Source organism: Gastrolobium bilobum, unplaced genomic scaffold (genome assembly GCF_033153095.1).
Source record: "Gastrolobium bilobum isolate Gb01-03AN ecotype WA unplaced genomic scaffold, APGP_CSIRO_Gbil_v1 utg3711, whole genome shotgun sequence".
In the NCBI taxonomy this organism is placed as follows: Eukaryota; Viridiplantae; Streptophyta; class Magnoliopsida; order Fabales; family Fabaceae; genus Gastrolobium; species Gastrolobium bilobum.
The window spans coordinates 606,384-631,167 of record NW_026899314.1 but is presented as its reverse complement, the minus strand read 5'-3'; the positions used below and the strand labels follow the sequence as shown (position 1 = coordinate 631,167).

General features: G+C 32.3%; 3 protein-coding genes across 3 annotated transcripts; 2 read left to right on the top strand and 1 right to left on the bottom strand.

Annotated features, from left to right (window-relative positions):
- The first annotated feature begins 1,782 nt into the window (after window positions 1–1,782).
- On the top strand, window positions 1,783–6,274 carry LOC133289426 (tubulin alpha-5 chain-like). Its single transcript, XM_061487354.1, has 5 exons — window positions 1,783–1,991; window positions 3,634–3,848; window positions 3,937–4,136; window positions 4,549–5,057; window positions 5,737–6,274. The coding sequence occupies exons 1-5, from the start codon at window positions 1,879–1,881 to the stop codon at window positions 6,038–6,040; spliced, it is 1,341 nt and encodes a 446-aa protein (XP_061343338.1). The 5' UTR covers window positions 1,783–1,878; the 3' UTR covers window positions 6,041–6,274.
- A 2,283-nt stretch (window positions 6,275–8,557) lies between these two features.
- LOC133289448 (hydroxycinnamoyl-CoA:piscidic acid hydroxycinnamoyltransferase-like) lies at window positions 8,558–9,934 on the top strand. Its single transcript, XM_061487382.1, has one exon. The coding sequence runs from the start codon at window positions 8,558–8,560 to the stop codon at window positions 9,932–9,934; it is 1,377 nt and encodes a 458-aa protein (XP_061343366.1).
- An 8,901-nt stretch (window positions 9,935–18,835) lies between these two features.
- Window positions 18,836–19,660, bottom strand: LOC133289447 (ethylene-responsive transcription factor ERN1-like). The gene has a single exon (XM_061487381.1). The coding sequence runs from the start codon at window positions 19,658–19,660 to the stop codon at window positions 18,836–18,838; it is 825 nt and encodes a 274-aa protein (XP_061343365.1).
- Between the last annotated feature and the right edge of the window lie 5,124 nt (window positions 19,661–24,784).

The window sequence follows — 24,784 nt, the reverse complement described above, 5'->3', positions numbered from 1 at the left end:
ATTTATTATATACAAAATGTCAATTCGTGTTTATTTTCTATGATATTTATTTATACTCTAAAATTTCTAAACTAATATTAAATACTCCCATATATTTTTCTCTTTACGAAAGTAACTCAATTGTGCTCAACCTATTATTTTGATAATGTACAATTTTTCTACTACAATAGAAGTAATTTTTTGTTCACTCATAAAATATATCTATTATCTTCAAAAAAATTATGTATAAAATATTATTGTATTTTTTTTAGTGTGCAAGATAAATGGTGTTATAATAACTGTACTATTATCTCATTGTGTCCATACCAAAATTCAACAAGGGAATGGAAAAAAAAAATCATTAATTATCAGTGAGCACACAAAAAGCACAGTTCCACCATTGATTACCATTAAATAAGGGCACACAAAAAAGTACCAGAGAGCACACGAAAAAGTATCATTAATTATCAGTGATTAAAATTAGGGTTATGTTGTTTTTTTTTCCTTTTTTTATGTAAAATTAGGGTTATACTAATATAATTTTTTACAGATTCATCGATTCTTGTGTCTTTTTTTTTTAATAAATAATGGGACCTATCATATAATTATATTTACAAAATAAGATATATTTTTTATTATACGAGAGTAATATAATCCTTATACATTCTTGGGAAGAGGGTTGAACCTTTAGCCATCACTGACCTCCCGCACTCCGGATTAGTCCCATAGCCGACTAAAAGAGTCGAAGCTTGTGAGGATACCGGAAGGAGCCAACTCGCCTCAAAGAGATAATTAGAGTTGAATAACTCCAAAAAAGTAATATAATCCTTAAAATATAAAGGTCTAATCGAATTAATTAAATAATTAATGAATTGATGATGAAAAAATTAAAAAAAATTAAAAATTAAATAAGGGCACACATCACAATTGATTACAAAGCAATCTCAACAGTAGTGTAGCCTAACAGAGTAACAGGTCTCAGAGGAGAAAGATAAGTCACAAATGCAAGATGCCAAGATAGTTACAGCTACTGCTACACAAAGTAAACAGATATTTCAGGAACGAAGAATAAGAGCTGTTATGTGTTATGACATGACATGAAAGAACAGCAAAAGCGACAAGGACAAGTGCCCCCACAAATAAGTTGCAAAACCGACCAAAAGCATGGCCCCTTCATCTCCACCTACTTTTTGGCACCAAACGAGGGTCCCCTTTATTATTAACATAACATTGTTCTTTTATATAAGATTTTCATCAACTGTTAAAGATTGTATGTAAATGTAACCTTTTGATTTTTTGGCTTTCTTTCACTAAAAGTGGATACTCTAATGTATAAATTTCACATGAACTTGTTATCAGTATATTTTGTATATATACTTTTTTATAAATAATGGGTTCGTTTTTTTCGAAGTCAATATGACATCGTTTTGAGACACAAATTATGATATTTTTATAATTTTAATTTATTCCAGAGTTATAATAATATTTATATTTATAATTTTTTAAGATTTCAATACCAAAATAATATCTTTTTGAAAATAAATGCAGATAACTTATCTGCATTAATTGCAGAAATATTTTTCTCATAAATAATATATAAAAAAACTTTGATCCCATAGTAAAAATATCAATTTAACTAAAAAATTTAAGTGATTATGGAATCAATAATTTTGATATTATATGGTCCCACTAAATATAAAATTTAGACAGCTCATTAAATTTACACATGACAATATCCCTTCCATCCTTCACTCATTGTGTTTGAAGAAAGAAAATAAATATTAAAAAAGAAAAGAAAAGAAATATTAAAAAAAATATTGTATGCTTTCTCTCACCTTTGCAGTTTGCTCTTCCTTGTGATTTTTATTGGCAACACAGAGAGAAACTGAGAAAGAGAAGATGAGAGAGGTGATTAGTATTCATATTGGACAAGCTGGAATTCAGGTGGGAAATTCATGTTGGGAGCTTTATTGTCTTGAGCATGGAATTCAACCTGATGGCTTGATGCCCAGGTACATTGTTTTATATTATCAATGTTTTTTTTTTTTATGTCTTTTTTTACATGAATTTTTTATCTGTTTGAATTTTTAGGTCTTCTGCTGTTCGTTTTAATTCATATATATATATATATATATATATATATATATATATATTTTCAATTTATTGTCTTGCTCAGTTAGATGCAATCCTTAAACTTATATCTTTCCCAAAGTGCCTTCTAGGGTTTATTTTTTTTTTCATTTTGGGGGTCTTTTGTAAGCTGTGGTTTAAATCAAATTATCAACCTTGATCATGTTATTTTCATTTCCTACATATCTGGGATTTCATGAGCTCCCTCTTTTCATGAGTAAGAAAAAAAAAAAAGGAGGAGAAAAAGTTGGGAAAAATATTGACTTGAAATTTTGACCAGGTTAGCGGAATCAAGGTTTGCCATATATGTTGTAGTACCAAAGACTTTATGCTGACATGAAATTTTACTTCTTGATAGCTTGAAAAATAAAAATGAGATCTGAAATTCCTCAAGATTTTCAAAGATTTTCTCTCTCAATAAATATTTTCCTTCTCATTTAAGTCTTATTCAATTATTAGCTATTCTCAATTAGAACTTCTATTATTATCTGCTCATAGGTGAGCTGATATCCTCACAGATCCTTAAAAAGGTGATTGAAAAATCATGTAGTAAAGCTATTTCTGCGGATAAGAATCCCTTAATTTTTTAATTTGCACATACAAAACAGTTCATCAATCGTTGATTGAGCTTATTTGTAATAGCTATATGTTAAGTAGGATATTGCTTGTAATGAGTGGCTAGCACTCTGCTTAGACCCAAAGAGTGCTACCATATCTCTTCAATTTGGATCAACATCTTTCTACTGTATATTCTGTAGTTATATTTCTGACGCTCGTGTGTTTAAACTTAATTTCGGAACCTTATGGTGGGTTCTTGAACTATAACTTAATTTGTTCACTTTATTTCTGTTTGAGTTTGTGATTAAATGATTGTTGCCGCATTCCCCACCCTCATTTCTATTGTTACCTTTTAGTTGAATTTCTATTCTACTTTGTTGAGATATATAATCCCACATTGGTTGTATGTGCAACTAATGTGGAGTTTATAAGGCTTTCGGCACTCCCACCCCTTGAGCTAGCTTTTGGGGTGGTGTATCCCAAGGTTCTTTACATGGTATCAGAGCCTCGCCGCCCCCCACTTTCTCTTGTGGCGTTTCTTAGCACAGGTAGGCTGGGCCTGTTGCATTGTCCACTCTTCAAGCCCAATGGGCTCTCGTGTGAGGGGGCGTGTTGAGATATATAGTCCCACATTGGTTGTATGTGCAACTAATGTGGAGTTTATAAGGTCTTGAGCGCACTCCCACCCTTTGAGCTAGCTTTTGGGGTGGTGTATCCCAAGGTTCTTTACATACTTTTCTTCATATTTTATACATTGATAATATGATTGATTTGTTAGGAGACTTGGTGGGGTGCTAGTGTATAAAACAATTTGGTGCCTAAATTCATATTGAATGGATTTTATCACCTTTTAAGCTTCTAATTTCTCATTGCCCAAAAGCTAGGACTTGATTTTTGACGTATCTTTTCTACTTGTTTCTCCCTTTACTTTTGGCACAAATAATGCTGATTTTGGTCTACTTGCAGTGACAACTCCATTGGCATTGCACGTGATGCTTTTAACACCTTCTTCAGTGAGACGGGATCCGGCAAGCATGTGCCAAGGGCTTTATTTGTTGATCTGGAACCTACTGTTATTGATGAAGTAAGATCTGGTCCTTATAGACAACTCTTTCACCCGGAGCAATTAATTTCTGGCAAGGAAGATGCTGCTAATAATTTTGCAAGGGGACATTACACTGGTAATTCAATTTTTAATGCTGGTCGAAATTAGCTATTTTCTTCAATATTTAACAGGACAGTGCCACTTATTGTGTATCTATGCTGCAGTTGGAAGAGAAATTGTTGAACAATGCCTTGATCGTATGAGAAAATTAGCAGACAATTGCACTGGTTTGCAAGGATTCTTGGTTTTCAATGCTGTCGGTGGTGGTACTGGCTCTGGTTTGGGATCATTACTTTTGGAACGGTTGTCTGTAGATTATGGAAAGAAGTCTAAACTTGGCTTTACTATCTATCCTTCTCCTCAGGTGTTTTCTTAAAGTAATTGTAAAATAAGAATGAAAGTAAAGTCAACTGTTTTTGGAGCATCAAATATCTATTAACATCATACAATCTTCGGTTTCGGGCCTTTTATTCAGGACAGTATTCCTGTAAGAAATATATCTCTTGCCTTCCTAGTCAAGTTCAAATGGAAACAAATCCAGTGATATGTAGTAGGATATCACCAGTTTTATTTTTGAATATTCTAAGATATGAACATTGCCACAAAGGAAAGTACAGGCTAATATTACTAGAGATACTTTCTCATTTGTTGCTCTACATTCTTCTGGGATTTCTTGGTTTTCTTAATTCATGTTTTATGCTTTTCTTATTAATTGTTTATATGTATATATTATTATTGATTTTCCACTCCTTATGGTAGTACTGTTTAACATGCAGGTATCTACTGCAGTTGTTGAACCTTACAACAGTGTTCTTTCCACTCATTCTCTTCTTGAGCACGCTGATGTGGTTGTGCTTTTGGACAATGAAGCAATATATGATATCTGCAAAAGATCATTAGATATAGAAAGGCCTACTTACACTAACTTAAATCGTCTGATTTCTCAAATTATCTCTTCCTTGACCACTTCCTTGAGATTTGATGGTGCAATTAATGTGGACATTTCTGAGTTCCAGACTAACCTTGTGCCATATCCTCGTATCCATTTCATGCTTTCATCTTATGCCCCTGTAATATCTGCTGCGAAGGCTTTCCATGAGCAGCTATCGGTTCCCGAAATCACCAGTGCTGTTTTTGAGCCATCAAGTATGATGGCTAAGTGTGATCCAAGACATGGGAAATACATGGCTTGCTGTCTGATGTATCGTGGAGATGTTGTACCCAAAGATGTAAATGCGGCTGTTTCAAATATCAAGACAAAGCGCACAATTCAGTTTGTTGACTGGTAATTAGACTTCATTGGAATGACATATTATGTGGGATAATTTAGATTATGTTCCTTGCCTAATGGTTTTGTTCTTTCTGTTGTAATTCTAACTGCCTCATGCTTTGTACTATCTATTTATAGTTCCTTATATATTGGCATTTATTTTGATTGATTAAACTACCGATAATGATCAAAATGCTTAAATTATGCATTTTTGCATGACACTATTATCTGGTAGCTATAGATAATTGTTTAGTTATGATTTAGACCTGCTTTAGTGATGTGCTAAACCTTATAACTGCTCTATTGACAAAAACATCGTAACAGAATTTTTGAAGAAATGTCCTAACTTTGGGTCTCATTTTCTAGAAGCATCAGGTTCAACAGTGAGCTTGGTGCATGTTGGTATGAAATTCATTAGGTCTTTGGTTTGGATCTCTTGAGAAAAAGAAAGAAAGAAAGGGATTAATTGTAAAAAGAGTGGATAAGCTGTAAACTAGTGAAGCAAAACAAGTTACTTTTCAAGACCTTGTCCAATAATAGGAGATAAAAATGAGTTGGAAAGATCGGAACTAATTACTTGGGGTGTGGAGGAAGAGGGTGCTGGAGGATCCTATTCTCTAAGGGGACATATTCTTCTTTGGAATTTTCCATTTCTCTTCACAAAATCTGATTGATTTTGATGACTAATTTTCAGGTGTCCTACTGGTTTCAAGTGTGGTATCAACTACCAACCTCCAACTGTAGTACCAGGAGGGGATCTTGCAAAGGTGCAGCGTGCAGTTTGTATGATAAGCAACAACACAGCTGTTGTTGAGGTTTTCTCTCGCATTGATCACAAATTTGATCTCATGTATGCTAAGCGGGCATTTGTCCACTGGTATGTGGGTGAAGGAATGGAAGAAGGTGAATTCTCAGAAGCCCGGGAGGATCTTGCTGCCCTTGAAAAGGACTACGAAGAAGTTGGAGCAGAAGGTGAAGAAGAGGATGATGGTTACTGAAAATAGTCAATCTTTCATCTTCAGCTACCTACATGTCCCTTCTTTTCTCTATTTTGTGTCTCTGGATGTGTAATGTCCCTCCTTGTGTATTGTTTCTAAGCATCTTTCAGCTGTGTGCTAGCTCTGTTCTTATGGTTGTTTCTAGTTTAGTGTTGAGACAATTGTTTTCGTCATGAACAATGTTAGTTTAATTGTCATTTAAATCCCTTGCTGGTTTTATTGCAGAGCAAAATAAATGGCTGAATAAGAATGCTGCAAATTGTCATTACTTGAAAAGATATTAGATATTTATTTCATCTTTTGAAATAGTAATGTGTTTACAAGTTAACATGAAGAAAATAAGAAACTGCAGAGATGAAATAAATGACTGGTGGAATTGAAGAGGGGAGAAAAATGGTAATATTTAATACATTATCATTCCCACCTTCCTATTTGCTCCAACCAAATCAACCCTGAGGAGAAATCGGTATTGCAAAACCATAGATGGTATTATCAGTCTCTCTTAATTGTTTGTGGAAACAAGTGAAGGTCTGTGCTTCTACTTCTACACTTCCAGTTATGCAACATTTGTGGAGCATATTGTCCAATGGTATATGTACAAATAATGAGATGCAACAAAATCAGGTATACTAATTTAAACTTTGCAAATCTAAACAGACTAATAATAATGAGCACTTCCATCTGTACGGATCCTTTCTCACTGATGTTCATCATCTCTTAAAAAAGCAAAGGAGTTTGTGTTCCTTAAGTGCTAGTAATTTTTTTTTCTTACCTTTCTTCTATACCAATAAAAAAAACTAAATTAGCTACACTAATTGCAACAAACTTAATCAACTAGCAGAGTTATTCTAGATTAATCCGTGGTCTTGAGTACGTAGCTGTGTTAAAAACTTATATTGGGAGAGTTTTGTAACCCTTATACTTATGACTAGCTTGAATTTAGATTAATTGGCGCTAGTTGCCTAGGATACCTGATAATTTATTTAAAAAGTAAAAAGAAAAAAAAAAAGCATATTCTCATGTTAAGGCTTTTTATCCTATTCTCAACTTTAGAATGCAAGAGAATAATAATAAATGTGATAATAAAAAATTCCTTTCATTTGTAGTGAACACAGTGGAACACTTTAAGTCTGCCATGCCATGAATATTGGCAAAAAAATTAATATATTATTATTTGAAATCAATTTACGAATCTATAGTAGTTAATCGCGTTTCAGTTAGGTGCGACTCATGTGCAAGGATGCGCCCCATACAGACGCAACTTGTGCAAAGTTGTACCCCACACAAGCGCGACCGGTCGTGCCCCATACAAGTGCGACTTTGCACCATTCACACGGTGATATGTGGCACAAAAAACCAATATTTTGATCGTAAAACGTCGAAAGACCGTAACTTTTGACTCGGGTGTCTAAATCAGTTAATTTTATTTTTGATTCCACATAATTTTTCGAGATCTACACAATGGCATCTCATTGAGAGGAATTCAGACAAAAAAGTTTCCAATTTTTTTTTTTTTAATTTAAGATATTTTATCGAAAAACTTCATAAGGCCATAATTTTTTATTCGAGTGTCCGAATCACGTGCTCTTCTGAAGTTATGGCCTTATGAAAGTTTACGGTAAAATATCTTAAATTTGAAAAAAAAATTAGAAACTATTTTTGTCCGAATCCCCTTCAATGAGATGTCATTGCATAAATATCGAAAAATTATGTGGAATAAAAAAAATCACATTATTTCGTAACCCAAGTCAAAAGTTACGGCCTTTCGAAAGTTTACGGTCAAAATATTAACTTTTTGTGTCATGTGTGAATGGTGCAAAATCGCGCCTGTGTGGGGTCGCGACTTTGCACCATTGATGCCTCCATTAGGCGTGACTCAATGCAATATATTCGTAAATTGGTTCAAAGTGACTGTATCTTCGTATTTTTTTATTAAAATGATATTGTATTAATTTTTTTCTCATGAATATTATAATTGTGGTGTTATATAGCATGAAGCAAGCCTCTCTTTTTTATTGAACAACTTCTTGTTTGGTCAAAGTTTTCTTACTCCTATGTCATTGCAAGTTCCACCGGCAAGCAGTACATTCAATTTATTTCTTTTTTAGTTGATCTTAGACAATACCTAGGACAAGGCTCAGACGTGACTTGTCTGCACTCATGTTCTCTAATGTCATATATCTTTCAAATTTGACCAGTTCAACTCGTTTCTGCCTTGTGGGATGCATGTCATGGTTATGGAATTGCCATGTTGAAGGTGGTTTTTCATGCCTAAAAAAATAAAATTGAAGTTTTCAAAATGTGTGACCATTGTTTTGTGAAGAATAGTTATTTAATAAATTTAAAAAATGCCTTGGAAGAATGGTTCTTCATTCTTTGCTTGTCTGTTATGCTAACGTGTTTTGAAGAGGTGGAAACAACCACTTATGCTGCTATAGCATCAGCAAGTGGCATACAATCCCTTTAATGAACTAAAAGAGAAAAGCAGAGAAATAACTGAGAAAACAATCATACACAATGGTTAGTGTTCAATCTTGTTACACTGTCACACCCTCTGAACCCACCCCAAATGAAAAACTATACTCCTTGTGTGAACAAATCAAGCTTCGCACCCATGCTCCTCTCCTTTTTGTGTACAAGCCACATGGCCATGAAAAAGCATCAACCTTTGTTCACATCCTGAGGACCTCTCTAAGCAAAGCTTTGGTTATTTATTATCCACTTGCAGGGAGGTTGAGTTGGATTGAAGGAGGACAATGGGAAATCCATTGCAATGGCAAGGGAGCGTGGTTATTGGAAGCCAATTGTGACGAAGTGAAGAACTTGGATGATTTGGGTGATTTTGTGCCAACCAATTTGGTGTCAAAGCTTATGCCAAACATTGATTATGGTGTTCCCATTGAGGAGGTTCCTCTGCTAGTGGTGCAACTAACAAGATTCCAATGTGGTGGTCTTGTCATAGGTGTTGCCTTGTGTCGTGCTGTAATTGATGGAATAGCAACCATGCATTTCATGAGAACATGGGCCATGTTAGCAAGAGGAGAGAATGTGGACCTAAAAGAAATGCCATGCCATGATAGAACTTTGCTAGATTCACAAAAGCTTCATATGGGGTTGCATGAACATCTTGAGTTTCACCCTCCTCCTCCTTGGGTAGGTGAATTGGGAGACACAAGGGTAGTAGTAGTTGATATTGTGAAACTCACACAAGAACAAGTTGAGAAGCTCAAGAAGAAGGTAAATAGTGCCTATGGTGCTAGTGCTGCAGCACCAAGACCTTGTTCAACTTTTGAAGTAATTGCAGGGCACTTGTGGAGGTGTGTTAGTAAAGCACGCTATGAGGGAAATGGTGACCAACACACAAGGTTGTCAACATTGGTTAACTGTAGAAACAGGTTGAGGCCACCCTTTCTTGATTGTTATGCAGGGAATGCAGCATTTCCTACAGTGACACCAACATGCTCCTTTGATGACCTTATGCAAAAGCCTTTGAGTTATGCAGCTTGGAATGTTAGGAAAGCACTTGAAAGGGTGACAGGGGAGTTTGTAAGGTCAGCACTTGGTCATATAGAAAATCAAAAGGATATGAATATGGTGAGGAATAATTTTCACTACCCTGCAACAAGTGTACATGAAGGACCATTCAAGGGGAACCCGAACCTTTTTGTTGTGAGTTGGATGAATTTCCCGTTTGAGGATGCAGATTTTGGGTGGGGAAAACCTGTTTATTTTGGCCCAGGATTTATGGATTCCGAAGGGAAGGCCTTCATTTTCAATAATGCTAATGGTAATGGGGTCATTGTGGCTATTTCTTTGGATTCATCTCACATGGATTCTTTCAAGAAATTGTTTTATGATGATATCGAAGAGGTGTTTACTCTTTCCAAATTGTGATTGTATAGTCTCAAAACTTGAAGAGAAATTTTCTTCATTCAATCGGTGTTTGCACCAAGTGTATTTGATATGGATTTTGAGATTTGCTTAAACAAATTGATATTGTTCTAATTAATTTGAATATTTGGTAATTATTTTTATGGAAATATTTATGAGAAAAATGTTTGTCCTTTTAAAGAATATAATTTTGAATCATTTTAGATCTTAACCGTTGATTTCTATCAATTAACGGTAGGATTTATTGGGTCAAACTTATTAATTAATTAGTAATTCGTACTAAAACTCAATAAATCTTAACCGTTGATTGACGGAAATCAACGGTTAGAGTCTAAAATGACACAAAGTTATATTCTTTAAAAGGATAAACGATTTATCGTCACTTTTACTCTTCTATTGTTCCAGGTTTACAATTTTTATTATTTTTTTATTTTGTAATTTTAAGAACAAACCATTTTATTATTATTTTTCTTATTTTCGTAAAAACCGATTTTTTAAACGGGTTTTGAAAACAAACCATTTTCTATTTTTTAAAACCAAATTGTTTAGGTGGATATGATAGTGAGTGTGAGACTATGTTATATCGACACCGAGACGGAACACGAAACACGATATGACACGACACTCCAACACATAAATTTTAAAAAATGTTAGATTTTAACACGTTAGGACACGTTTTGATATTAAATAATATTTTAAATTTATGTAGTGTATATTATATTTAATATTCAATAATTTAACAAAAAAATAAAACTAAACTTATAATACACATCAATTTTGCAAAGAAACATAAGATATCTTAAATATTTATATTAAATTCAATAAAATAGTAATCGTAATCCAATAAATCTAATAGTTGAAACTAAAAAAGCAACATAATGCAACGTTCGAATCCTTTTTTTAATCTCTTTAACGCGTGTTGGAGTGTCGGAGAGTGTCGAAGTGTCGGAGAGTGTCAGACACGACACATCATAGTTTTTAAAGTGTCGGTGAATCATAAGTGACACATATAAAGATTGTGAAACCGGAGGTTGGTACGTCTCGTGGGCATTAGAATTATGACAACTAATTTGCTCACGTGTTTATATATTTTTCTATTTGATAATTTTCATTTCATATTTATGTTCTTAAATTTGTAAATGAATAATTAATGATAACTATTTTCCCAAAGAATAAATATTATATTTAAAATTAGGAATATCTTTCTAGATATAATAAGGTATTTTACTATTTTAGAAGGAATAGAATATTGTAATAATTAAGTAGTGTTATTACCAATATTACTAACAATCAATTTCACAATTAGATTGATTATGTTGATCCAACGGTTATATTTATTTTCATCTTTGTATAGTTATGATTTCTCATATTTAATACTTTATATTTATTTTCACCTTTGTATGCTTTCACTTTAAATATGGGGAATCATAACCATACAAAGATGTAAATAAATACAACCGTTAGATCAACATAATCGATCTAACGGTGAAATTGATTGGTAATAACACTACTTGATTGTTATAATATCCTTCCCCATTTTAGAATATTAAAAATGTAAACATTATATTATATACAACAGTTGTCGTGGCATTGACTCTAGGTATCCGGAGTCCAACTAAACTGCAAAATGGAACTCAAAACCTTACTAGCTAATTGCTCCCTTTCTTGATCCAAAATCAAATCAGTTTAGGTTTTGGATTAGTTTTGATCTGGTTTTGAATTTGTCCAATTTTAAACTCATTTTGAACTGATTCTACATCAAAATAGGTTTTAAACCATAAATCGGTTCTGAACTGATTTTAAACCAGTTTAGAAAGAAAAAAAATTTGGTTTAGGAAAAGGCAAAACAAGGTTGATTTTTATACCGATCCATTAAAACCAATTTGGCATAAACTCAAAATTGATCCATTTGCAGTTGAAAAGTTATTCATTAGTAGAAGCTTTGATCCACATGTATGGAGAAAACATAATGTATATCATATTTTTCAATCTTTTTATATAGATATTTTGTATTTCGTTCTTGCTTTACTATGGAGTATGGATTACTAATTTACCTGTGACTTTTTTTTCCTCTCTCCCATTTTATATTATTTATAAAGAGGGAAAAGTGTTTGTCATTTTAAATGACAGAAAGTTATGTCATTTTAAGTGAGATACAGACACAGAAAATTTGAATTTTAAATTAAAAAAACCACCCACTTTCTCTCTCCCATGATTTCCATTTTTCTGTGTCTATCTCTCTCCTAAAATGACATAACTTATGTCACTTAAAATAACAAACATCAAACCCATATACAGATTAGCTAGCCTTCTCAAAATATAATATAATTTTCGCATAAAAACTTAAATTTTCCATAGAAGACCAAGTTGTTTTTGATTTGAAGTCGGTTTATAACCGGTTACAAAATCAATTTTAAATTTTAAATTGATTTTGAATTTTGAACTGATTTTAAATTAAAACCGGTTTTGAACCATAAACCTGTTTCAATTCAAAACCAGTTTAATCAAAATTGATTTTAAACCATAAATCAGTTTCAAACCAATTTGAAAAAAAATTGATTAGGTTTGAAAACCGAACCATTCAAACTAGTTCAGTTCTATTTTCATTAAAAACCGAACCGAATTACTCCATGTAGGCATGTACACCCCTAAATATTATATTAGTTTTAACACTATTTTTTTCAAAGCCAAAAAATAAAACCAAACATTACATATAATAACCTTAACCTGTGTAATTATGAGATTAAGAATTTAATCATTCATAATTGAATTAATTAAGTAAAAATGCTTAATTAAATGAATAAAGTCTCTTTTGGGCGAATGTGCAGTTAGTGAGAGATTTTGGGTAAAACGATAATTAACCAAATTATACCCAAAACTGTTAAATAATATGGTGATACATTATTTAATGACCTACAAGAATATTAAATTTGTAACATCCCAAGCGCTGATGAGGGCAGGGAGTGATCGCCGGTGCGAAAGGGCATGGACAAGGAGCGACTCCTGACAAGCTTCCAGCGGGGGTTACATGAATGAATCGAATCGACACCCGAAAGAGAGGGATTCTAAAAACTGTGCAGATATGAGACTGCACAGTTTGGGATAGCTTATAAGAATTAATTGGTACTACCCTTACTAACAAGATGCATTTACTTTTCAGTAGCCCGGAACGGAAGAACTTCATAGTTAAGCGTGCTTGATTTGCGGTAATTCTGGGATGGGTGACCTCTTAGGAAGTTTTTCTAGGAAGTGTGCGAGTGAGAAAAAACACATTGAAAAGTCTCGTGTTAGTATGAGGGGATAGTCATTGATTCTTGAAGCGGCCGGGCGTTACAAAATTTATGCTAAGATGATTATGTCATGGGATTAGAAGGAATTTGGAAGGGAGGAAATAAAATGAAAGAATGACTAAAAGAGTCTTTGAATTAAATATCATTTGTTAAGTGAAAATAAGCATTTCTCTCTCCAACATTACATCTTCTTCTCCTTCCCTTCATTTGACCGTCGACCATGGGAGTGCGAGGAGAGAAAACCTTGTCAAAACCTAGAATCTTCAATACTTGGTGAAATCCTTTGATTCTTGAAGCAAAGTTTCTTAGTTTCACCTTGTGAGTACAAATCCCTTGTCATTTTCAGTTAGGTGGCCTTGTGTGAGGATATCCATCTATCTAAGGTTTAGAGAGATTTTGAGTTTTGAGTGATTTAGATGAGTCTCAAGCTATTGGAGCCATGGAAACTTGCTCCTCTTCATTCTAGAGACAACTATGGTGAGTTGTCATGCATGCTTTATTCCATGATCTTAGTCAGTTTCATGGATGTTAATTTTTCATATGAATAGTGTCACGAAAATCAATTTTGACGGGTGATTTTGATGTTGTTTTCCTTGTTGTTTTATTATGTTTATGATTTAGAGTTGAGCAAGGGGACCTCTTGATTGAGTAGAATCCATTGGATTGAAAACCTAAGTCTTGGTTTTAAGAGAAAAGAGGGTAAGCCACTAAATAGGAATTCTTGGTAGATTTATAGTGATTTGATTGAAATTAAATGTTGAATATGTGTATATATGTTGATTGGTTCACACTCTTTATTAGGGTGTGTTGGTGATTGGAAAGAATTACCAAGTTCGCATACCAAGAGAAATTGGTGTTGTGGAACTAGAAGAAAGCTTGCAGAAGAAAGGAAGCATCAAGAGGTAAACCTTTGGATCTTGGAGGTTCATCCTTCTTGTTGTTCCACCATTGCTTTTATGGAAGTAATGGTTAATGATTGGATGATTGATGGTAATGTTAATATTATGGTATGCTTGCATTCATATAGTATTGTTGTGTCATTGGAGAAAGTAGGGGTGTGCAAAAAAACTGGTTCACTTGATCTGACCTTGACCTGACCCATTAATACCTATTTTTTTTGAACTGGGATTAAATATTGACCCACTTTATTTGAGTCAGTTTTAGACCTAACTTGTTTTAATAATGACCCATTGACCCAAAACTTGACCCATACCCATTATGTGAAAAAGAAAAAAGACAAAAAAATCACAATTACTTTAAAAGAAAAGTTTTAACTTAAAACAATTACGTCAAAAAATTTTACGCAAAATATTTCCATCAAATGTTTTCGAAAATTTATTGACGAATAATATTTTCATCAAAATTTGTGACTAAAAATATTTCTGTAAAAAAAATTGACGGAAATTTTTTTTTGTCAAATTTTTTTAAAGAATCTAAATTTCGTCAAAATATTTCACAAAAAAACATATTCATCCAAAATTTCGACGAAACATATTTCCATCGAAATTTTTTGACAGAAAAAATTTCATCAAAATTCTTTACAGAATTCAAATTTCGGCAAAAGTTTTCGATGGAAATATTTTCGTTAAACTTTTTGACAAAAAAAAATTTCGTCGAAATTTTTAGCGAAACACATTTCCATCGAAAATTTGCGACTAAATATTTTCCTCAATTTTTTTGATAAAAAACATTTCTATCAAAATTTTCAACGAAACACATTTCTGTCAAGAGTTTTCGTAAAAAATTTTGAAAAAAATTATTTCGATAAAAAATTTTGACGGAAAAAATATTCTGTCAGGATTCTTTAGAGAATCTAAATTCGTCGAAAGTTTCGAATGAAACATTTCCCTCAAAACAATTTCCGTCGAAATTTTTATTAGAACACATTCCCATCGAAATTTTGAACGAAAAACATTCCGTCAAAATTTTTTACGGAATTCTTTTTTCGTTTAAAACATTTGTTTGGGGAAATCATTTTCGTCAAAACTTTTGACGAAAACTAAATTTCGATAGAAAATATATTTTTGTAAAAATTTTCATTAGAGAAAAAATTTCGTCGCTTTTTGACAAAAAGTATTCCGACGAAAAATTAATTTTGTGACAAAATTTTCGTCGTTTGCAACGTAGAAATTTTGTGACGAAACCAAGTCAGAAACGGGTCAGGTCAGATTTGACCCACTTCAGAAACCAAGTCAGATCAGATCCGATCCAGTTCTAAACTAGTTCAAAAAAGTCCAAACCAAGTCAGACCTGACTTTGATCAAATTAAAGCGGATCGGGTCAAAATACCTGACCTATAAAAACCAAGTTGGGTCGAGTCGGCACAAAATCTGACTCGACCTGACCCATGCACAGCCCTAGGAGAAAAGGCCAATAGACAATCACTAGAGTCAAGCTGGAATCTTAGTGGAAAGGACTAAGATGCAACTGAAGCATGTGTGATGATTTGATTGTTTAACTCTTTGGCTATTTGAATGCTTGAGTATGCTATTATGAAATCATTATTGTTATTGCCTCTGGATATATGATGTAGTTCATGCCATGTGGATACTAACCTTTCATGCAGGAAGTGAACTCTGGGTTGGAGGAATTCTCCAAGAACCCTGAGTTTATTGAGTTTTTATCTCACCCCATTTAGGGAATGCTATTTAAGGTACAGATGTTGCAGGAGCCTCTAGTGGCAGGTGGTCACATTTGAGCTAGATTGATATATGTTGATGCTGTTGTCTTTTGCTTATGCATGCCATTTAGTATTTGTCCATGTATAGAGAATTTTGAAGCTTCATTGGTTCAGGTCTTCATGTGGGACATAGAGGATGACCATTGACATTTTGTATAGCACTCATGTATATGGATAGGGACTTTGATCATATGTTGTTCTAAGTTCTTTGGCATGTATTTATTTTTAAGAACATTGTTGTACATGATTCATTAGAACATTGATGTAATGAGGTATTATGTTATTACCATTTTGGTGTGTACAATGATATATGTAAAGTTTGTTGGTGTAATGGCATTGGACAAAAAGTTCCCAAGAGAAATACATGAAAACAGGGGAAGTAGTGTTTTGTACAGGTGGATGGTGCTTAAGCGCTCATAAGGGAGCTTAAGCGCGCTGTAGCAGAAAGTTTTCGAGGATTTATCTATCAGAGAGAGCTTAAGCGCTCACAAGGAAGCTTAAGCGCTTATGAGAGAGCTTAAGCACGTAGGAGGATCTGTGCGTGGAGAAAGACTCTGTCGCAAGGGGCTTAAGTGCTCTACCCCTGCTGGTGAAAAATAAAAGTATACCTCGTGTTGGTGTAAGCAACCCTTATAATTGTGTGTAATACATAATAAATGATATTAAGTAAGGATATAGTTATTCCGCACGTCACATGGTTATAATTACGTAATTGGTTATTTTAAATACGGTAATGTTTGAAAAGGAAAATGAACAAGGTTTTTTAAAAGAAAAAATTTATACGTATTTTTAAGTGAACCAATGTAATTCTAACTGCGCATTATATCATAAGTAATATTAATATTTATGGGTGTATAACGGAGCATTACATTACAATACTAAATAATTAAAAAGTTAGAATTAGTGTAAAACTTTTAGTCAGGGTGTCAATTAATCGAACTCAAGCACATATTTTCAAAATCAATTGATGCAGCAAAACATATTTTTAATGAAAAGCGAGAACAATATTATATTCGATAAGAAAAAAGTATTTAATCCTAATCTTTAAATTAAAAAATAATAATAAGAAAATTACAATTTTTTATAAAACGAGAAAATAATGTGCTTTTTAATAAAATTACAATTTTGTTACACCATTCTTATACTATTTCCCTTTAGATTAATAAAATAAATTAAACACACATTTCAAAACACTTTTTTTTCCCCTAAACAAGATAGCATGAACAAAAACAAGAAAAATTATGTGCAAATGTCATTTCTCTTTAGAATGCAAGAGAATAATAATAAATGTGATAATAAAAAATTCCAACCATGTGTAGTGAACATCAGTGAAAGACTTGAAGTCTGCCATGCCATGAATATTATAAATAATAGTAGTGTTATATAGCATGAAGCAAGCCTCTTTTTGTTATTGAACAACTTCTTGTGCATGCCATGGTTATGGAATATTGCCACGTTGAAGGTGGTTTTTCGTGCCTAACAAAATAAAATTGCACTTATCGAAAGGTGTGATCATTGTTTTGTAAAGAATAGTCATTTCATAAATTAAAAAAGGAAAAAAAAAAAGTTTGGTTCTCATCCGAGTAACCGTTGCAACAAAATAAGTATCTCACTAGCCTATCCTTAACTACATACATTTTTGTTCACATTTTTCTTTTTGTAAATATTGTGCTGAGTTATCCCATGTTAGAATGCCTTTGAATAATGGTTCTTTATTCTTTGCTAGTCTGTTATGCTAACGCGTTTTGATTTAGAACTTTTCACATCATTTATTATACTTCCCATATGATTTGTCTCTTCTTGCAATTCATATAAACCAAGAGACATTGTTCTTAGATTCAAACGGCCAATATCTAGTTTTGGTCCTTACTTCAGAGTTTAGCCATTGGAATTATCTAGTTGGTTGTTTTAGAGTACCATTCTATCTTGATAGCTAAGTCTCAATGTAGTCTTCACGAGCCATATGGAAAAGAAGGGAGGATAAGGATTAAGAAAATTATAATATTAGAAATGGAGCTTTTGGGTCCACAAAACAGGTAAAATGAAAATGATGCCTTTGAAAACTGTGAGAAAGATGTTAACCATATCTTTGGATGTGATGAGATATATAATCTTAGTCCTATCACTTAATCTCCAAATATGTTAAAAGATTCCTGAGTTAATCATTTCTGTGATGGTTCACCCTCTTAAGGTTTGGCACATGATAATGAGATAACTTTTATCTAGCCATAATTGATTAAGATAAATAAAAATGGCCAATGCAGATAACCAAAAGACATGAATTATGCAGCAGCATTGGACCAAAATCTGAGAAGATACTGAAGCCTTTTTTTTATTTAAATTATTAATAAAGCAAGCATAGTACTTGCCTCTTTTTTGTATAAGGAAATTCCAAGGATGTGTAATTCTACTGTTTATTCATGTAAAGCAACGTGAATAGGTCATTTTGAGTTTGGCTGTGAGGTCCAAGATTCCAATATGCTTATTGTGCCTCCAAAGTCTAGATTTTCACAGTGAATGTAATCCTACAAAAGAGACTTCAAGTTTTTCTTTTGATATTAGAGATGTGAAGAACATATAGTCTAGATTTTCACACTGACATATTCTTAAAAAAGTGACTTTTGACAGAAAAGAGACTTCAAGCTTTACTTTTGATATTAGGAATGTGAAATAAATGCTTACACTTCCTACATAACAAAGACTGAAAAAAGGGCTCCCTCAAGAAAATAATGCAACTCATGGTTCTTCCTTGTGACATTTAGAAAGCAATTAGGAAAACAGAATCATCTCACTAAAGCTATATATGTTATTGTAATATTTCAATCAATCCTTGATCTTACTCTCTTCCCTCAAGTTTACAATAATAGTAAACATATATAGTACTGCAATGATATTGGGAAGAAACATTTGCAGGATCATTTAGACCTTCAAAGTTCAACAGAACAATGAGCATAAGGGTGGAAGATCCCATAGAGCTTCATTGGAGTCCTGAACAGTTTCCATGTACTCATGCACTCCATTAATTGCATAAAGTGAAGCAGAAATTTGTCTTTCAACTTTCATCCTTTCAAATTCTGAAAGCTCCAAGTCAACAGTATCAGTCAAGCCATCAATCTTAGGTATATCCAATACATGAGCAATAGGAAAACGATCAAAGACAGATCCAAAACCCCATGAAACATTGGATTGAGGACATGACTCAAAGTCCTCCCTGCAATTGCTCAAGTCTGGCTTATATGCATCATCAAACAGCTTAGTGTTCTGAGTTGTCTCACTAGAAAGAAGAGAGTTGTTGTTGTTATTATTGTTGTCATTATTGCTTGAATCACTACTAGTATTGCTAACACTGCTGCTAGAAGTGCTAACTCTTGAGGAGGAAGATGCATCAACAACAACATCTTCTTGTTGTTTGACACCTTTTTTGTTGTTAAGAAGATTTCGAATCCGAGAAGCAAGAGGAGAATCCAATGAGACATTAGTGATGAAGTTGGTGCGAGTGTTGGATCCACGAAGAAGACATGCAGCTTCATCATAAGCTCTTGCTGCTTCTTCTGCTGTCTCAAATGTTCCAAGCCACATTCTTATCTTCTGAGTTGTGTCTTTGATCTCAGCTACCCATCTCCCTGAAGGCCTTTGTCTCACACCAACAAATTTGTTTGTGTTGCTGTTTCTATTTCTCCCTTTGAATTTGCCTCCTTTTGTGACTGAAATGCTTGCTTTCTGATGCTGCAGGTTTGGTTGTTGGAAATGAATTTCCATCACAAATTGTTCAAGGATTTGTATTTGGGTGGGAGAAGTTATAAGGAGATAGATATATCAAAAAGAGAGACAAGAGGAGAAGAAACTGCTTTAGATAATAATGAAATGCTATTATTACTTAATCTTGATGTTGTTGTTTGCAAGCTGTGAGATTATATATATATATATATGTATGAAAAAGTTGCCAAGCTTTCTAACAAGCAAGTGGGATTAATATATTACATGCAGAGGATTAATATATTATAATGCCCAAAAATGTGCAAAACCCCATTCTTATCATCTTGAAATTTGTGAATTGTGTAATTTTTAAATTTAGAGTATTTTAAATTTTGAATGATGCAGACAAGGTACCCTTCAAATTCAATGGTTCCGCTTACTTTTTCAACTGAATTGCAGCTCCTGTAGCTATCATTAAAGCATTATGATTCTAAACAAACAGGGAAAAGAATTAACTAAGGACCTAAATTCTAAGTTCTAACTCTACTTCTCCCTAACTGAAAAAAAAAAGGCTCAGATTCTTTGTTTGTTTCTTGAATTTTCTGATAAGTTACAATTCAATCCATATATCAAGCACTGTTTCACACCTATCACATATTAATTGCTTCTAATCTCTCGTTTTTAAGCTAGAAGCTACTTACAAGAATAAGCTAGGCCAAACAGATTTTGAGAAAAGTTCTTATAACAAAAAACTCTTTTTTTTATAGTGAAGAAAAAAGTTGAAAGCTAAAAGCTCCTAAGGGCTTGTTTGCATTGCCTTTTCAAGAAAGTCTTTTTTATCACTTCTTTATTTTAAAAGTACTTTCGATAAAAGTTACAGCTATTTAGATTTTTTTAAAAATATTTAATTTTTGAAAAAAATATTTGGCTTTTGACTTTTGCTTTTTTTAAAAGCTAAAATTTTTAGCTTCCGAAAAAAGTAGATTTTTGACTTTTTTTATGACTTCTGCTTTTTTTTAGAAGCAGACATCCAAACAGACTTTTTTCGAGAAGTGCTTTTTTTTCTTAAAAAAAGCAGCTTTTGAAGAAGAAGAAAGCCCATCCAAACGGGCTAGGAGCTTTTTTTTTAAGCTCTTATCTGCTTTTCTTGAATTGTATACTTTTTTTATAATGAAGAGTTATAAAGATAGAGAGATATAATTTTCTTGAAATATATGCTTTTATGTAACTTTTAAGCTAAAAATTTTATGTGATTACTAAACAGCTTTTAGCTTTTTTTAAACTCTTTTTTTAGTTTTAACTTATAAGTTGCTTATACCTTAAAAAAGAGAGAATCTAAATCCACACACACTCAAACAAGAATGTGTAGATTTGCATCTTTTTTAGGTCTAAAAGATTAAAATCTCCAATTGATAATTTGAGGGTAGATTTAGCACAAAAAAATAGGGTTTAATATTTTTGTAAAAATATTTTTTCTGTCACACTTACAAAAAGTGAGCGAGTGCTACTAAATTTTCTCTCTCTTTTTCTATAAGTGTGACAGATAAAATATTTATGCAATAAAAACAGAAATATTTTCCCCTAATATCATAACGAATGACAAATCTAAAATAATGTCACAAGCAAAATTTATGAGAAAAAATATAGGTATTTTTTGTGACAAAAATAAAAAAATGTTGAAAAGCATACAAGTATTATTTAACCTAGCAACCCCTACTACATCTAGAAATGGTCATATAAAATAATGCCTTTTGTCAAATGATCCAAAACGGCATGCGAAAGAATATGGAATCACCAAGTCACCTAGATAAAAACCAACAGTTGAAAAAAGGGTACCCTGTCCCTTGTCCTCCATGTTCCCCTCTTTACGAAGTCAAACAGTTGAAAGGGTGGTGGTGAAGGCATGAATAGCTGCCACTTGGAGGCTCCAAAATGATCCATCAAATGTACCCATAAACTAAGAGACTAAAACCATGCATGTTTGGTACTATTATAAGATGAACATGTCAGTGGTCACCTCACCTATATGTCTACACATAATAATATAATGTATTAATTAACACATATATCGTGCGAGCTGCGCTTGTTGTATGTTGTTAACGTCACTAACGAAACCCTTTGGTCCCCGTTATATATATTATGTTTATGATCATAGATTCTTCTTCAGCATCTTTCAACCAATCCCAAGTTTATAATTCATATGACATAGTCATTAACTCATTATCATCTTTGTTAATCGATTGAGAAAGACAACTTGCTAGTACCTAAAAAACAATATAATTCAGTTTAAGTTAATCATTGAAGAAGTGCTTTTTTATTTAATCTTATTACGAAATGAAATTTGAATAATGAATTATTGCATGCCATTAAAGTTCACAATATATGGATCTCACGTCAAACAAGAATGAAGATATTGGGAAAATGACACAAGTTTATCATAATAAATAAAGGGTTCGCTTTTTCTAAAGTCAATGTAGATAACTTATCTACATTAAGCCCAAAACGATATCGTTTTGAGGCGGAAATCAAAGTATTTTTGTAATTATAATTTATTTCAAGGTTATAAAAGTCTTTTTCATTATAATTTTTTAGTTTTTCAACCCAAAACGACATCGTTTTGGAAGCAAATGTAGATAACTTATCTACATTCACTTTAAAAATATTAAAGTCATAAATAAATTAGCAACCCAAAATGGTAATGTTATCTTGGAAAATATTTCCAAGATTCAAGTTTATGTTAGCAATCATCATAATTAATGACCACAATAATTCATCACTAATCAATGTTTAAATAATTGCCAGGTTTTTAATGCATGTAGCTTGAAATTTTAAGTTTGGTATTATAAAGCAAAAGGTACGTAAAGAAATTAAGCTTCATCAACATTTGAATAGCATGGTACGAATAATCACTCTAAAAAGTTTAATTAATCTGTCAAAAAAAGAAGAAGATAATTTAAGTGGAAAAGATCAAATAATAGAATTGCCGTGCTACCAGAAAAATGCAACTTCCCAATGATTTGTATGTAATATTGCAATTCAACTTAATCCCAAATTAAACCAAAAAAAAGAGGGAGAGTCCAAGTGCCCCGTGTTCCTTTGATGAACAATATTTTTGAATTCTCAATATATAATACAAAAATGAAAATGTCTGTATTAGGATAAACCCGATGTTGGATGCTTCAACTACTAATCAGGTAAAGATGGCCTTTATGAGTTTCAATGAGAATCTTTCTCCCCAAAAAAAACAAAAGACTCTGTCTCATTTCTAATTTTCTATGTATCATTATCCTTTAGTTTCCTTGGTTGCTTATCAAATGTAGCCTTTAGATGCATTTTAAAGCTAATTAACGCATTTAGAAATAATCTAATTCAATTGTCATTTGAATTTTTTTAAATGACCAAAATGTATTGAAATGGCAAGCCCGTATTTATAAGTCAATGATGCTTTTAAGGCTGTTTTTAATATTCCCCACCCATATAATTTCGTTGGTACCTACTACAACTATTTCTTCTCGGTTCACGAAGATTGAAATGAGTAGCACTTAGGCGTAGTTTGTGAACAGTGGAAAGACAAATAAATGAATGAGAATTCATTTAGCCCCTCTAATACGATAGGAGTCAAAAAACTTATCATTTATGTCAACTCGTAAGAACAAGTTATATCATTTGATTTGATCCATTGACAATGCTATAATGTTATATTATTAATAATGTACATGGTACCATACATTTTAAAAACTGTCAACAAAAAAGTCTTGCTAATAAAAAAACCTTTATTATCACAATAGTATGAAATTTGTTGATAGTGTAAAACTTTTACTAACTATTGATCAAATCTAAGCTTTAAGTTAGAGACCCAGTTTTTTCAACTCTTGAATTTCTTCCCGGAAAGAAAGAAAGAAACTACATTGTCATTTCAATAATTTTTATGATTTATAAAACCAAGATTTTTATTATTATTTTTAAATGTGGTACGTGAGAACTTTTCAAATATCCGAGTTAGTTGATGGACATTGGATAGCTCAATTGATTAAAGGGATTGATTGAAACCATTAATATATGGAAAAAATATTTGTCCTTTTAAATGACACAACTTATATCATTTCACTCTCACAAAGAGGTGAGACCCACATCTTTATTTTTTTATAGATGTAACATCATTGATCTTTTTTAATCCAACTGTTCTCAGATGAGGTATCAAACTTTAAATTTAATACTAATATCAAAAAATCATACCCAACATATAAATAATCATTTCTGCATCCACTACAGAAAGTTTTTTGCATTTGTTCTCACATCATTTTTGCAAGCTATTTTTTTTTTTATAAAAAAAATAGTGTTGATTTTTTTGTCTCAATATTAGATATTTGCTCTTGCAAATGCTGCTGAAAAATAAAACCCATTTATATAACCATATGAAATCTATTGAACGAAACGTTCAAGAAATGTGAAAAGAGTTTTTAAATTAAAAATTTATGACCAGCTACTTTGATTTAAAATGAACAAATAAAAATATTTTTAAACCCTAATTTGATCTACAATACACGGCATCCTAATCCACTAAATCATTTAAAAATAAATACACTCTATTCTTGTTAAACTACAAAGTTAGAATTAGAGGACCGATTCAATTCGGTTTAGTCAACACTAGCCTCAATCCACAGAATAACATGCTCAAACCAAAAAACTAGGCATAGCACCAAAAAATTGTTTCAGCTTCTTAGAAATGATTGACAACATAGAAATATAAAATAGACAGATGAAGATAACAATAATTATAAACCAAAAGAAAAGAAATTCAAATTAATTGATATCGATAAAATAAAATAAAAACCAGGGTAATTCATTAACTATTCACAACCATGTATTATGTGCGACAGTATTAGCAGAAACTTATGCCTTTTAAGAAAAAACTATAGACTTTCTTTTTACAATGACAATGTGAAAGTTTTAACTTAAATTCAACGACTGAATTTCTTAGGTATCAAACCGGAAATTGAAAGAATCGGCCACATGAAGTTCAGCCATTTGGCTAAAAAAAAAATTATAAGGAAAATAAATGGCAGAAATGTAAGACATAAGGACTTAAACAAGGTATAATACAAGATCATTAATTACGTGGTTATATTATATGTGGTTATATTATATGTATAAAATATTTATCTTATTTTTATATGAATTTCGGGT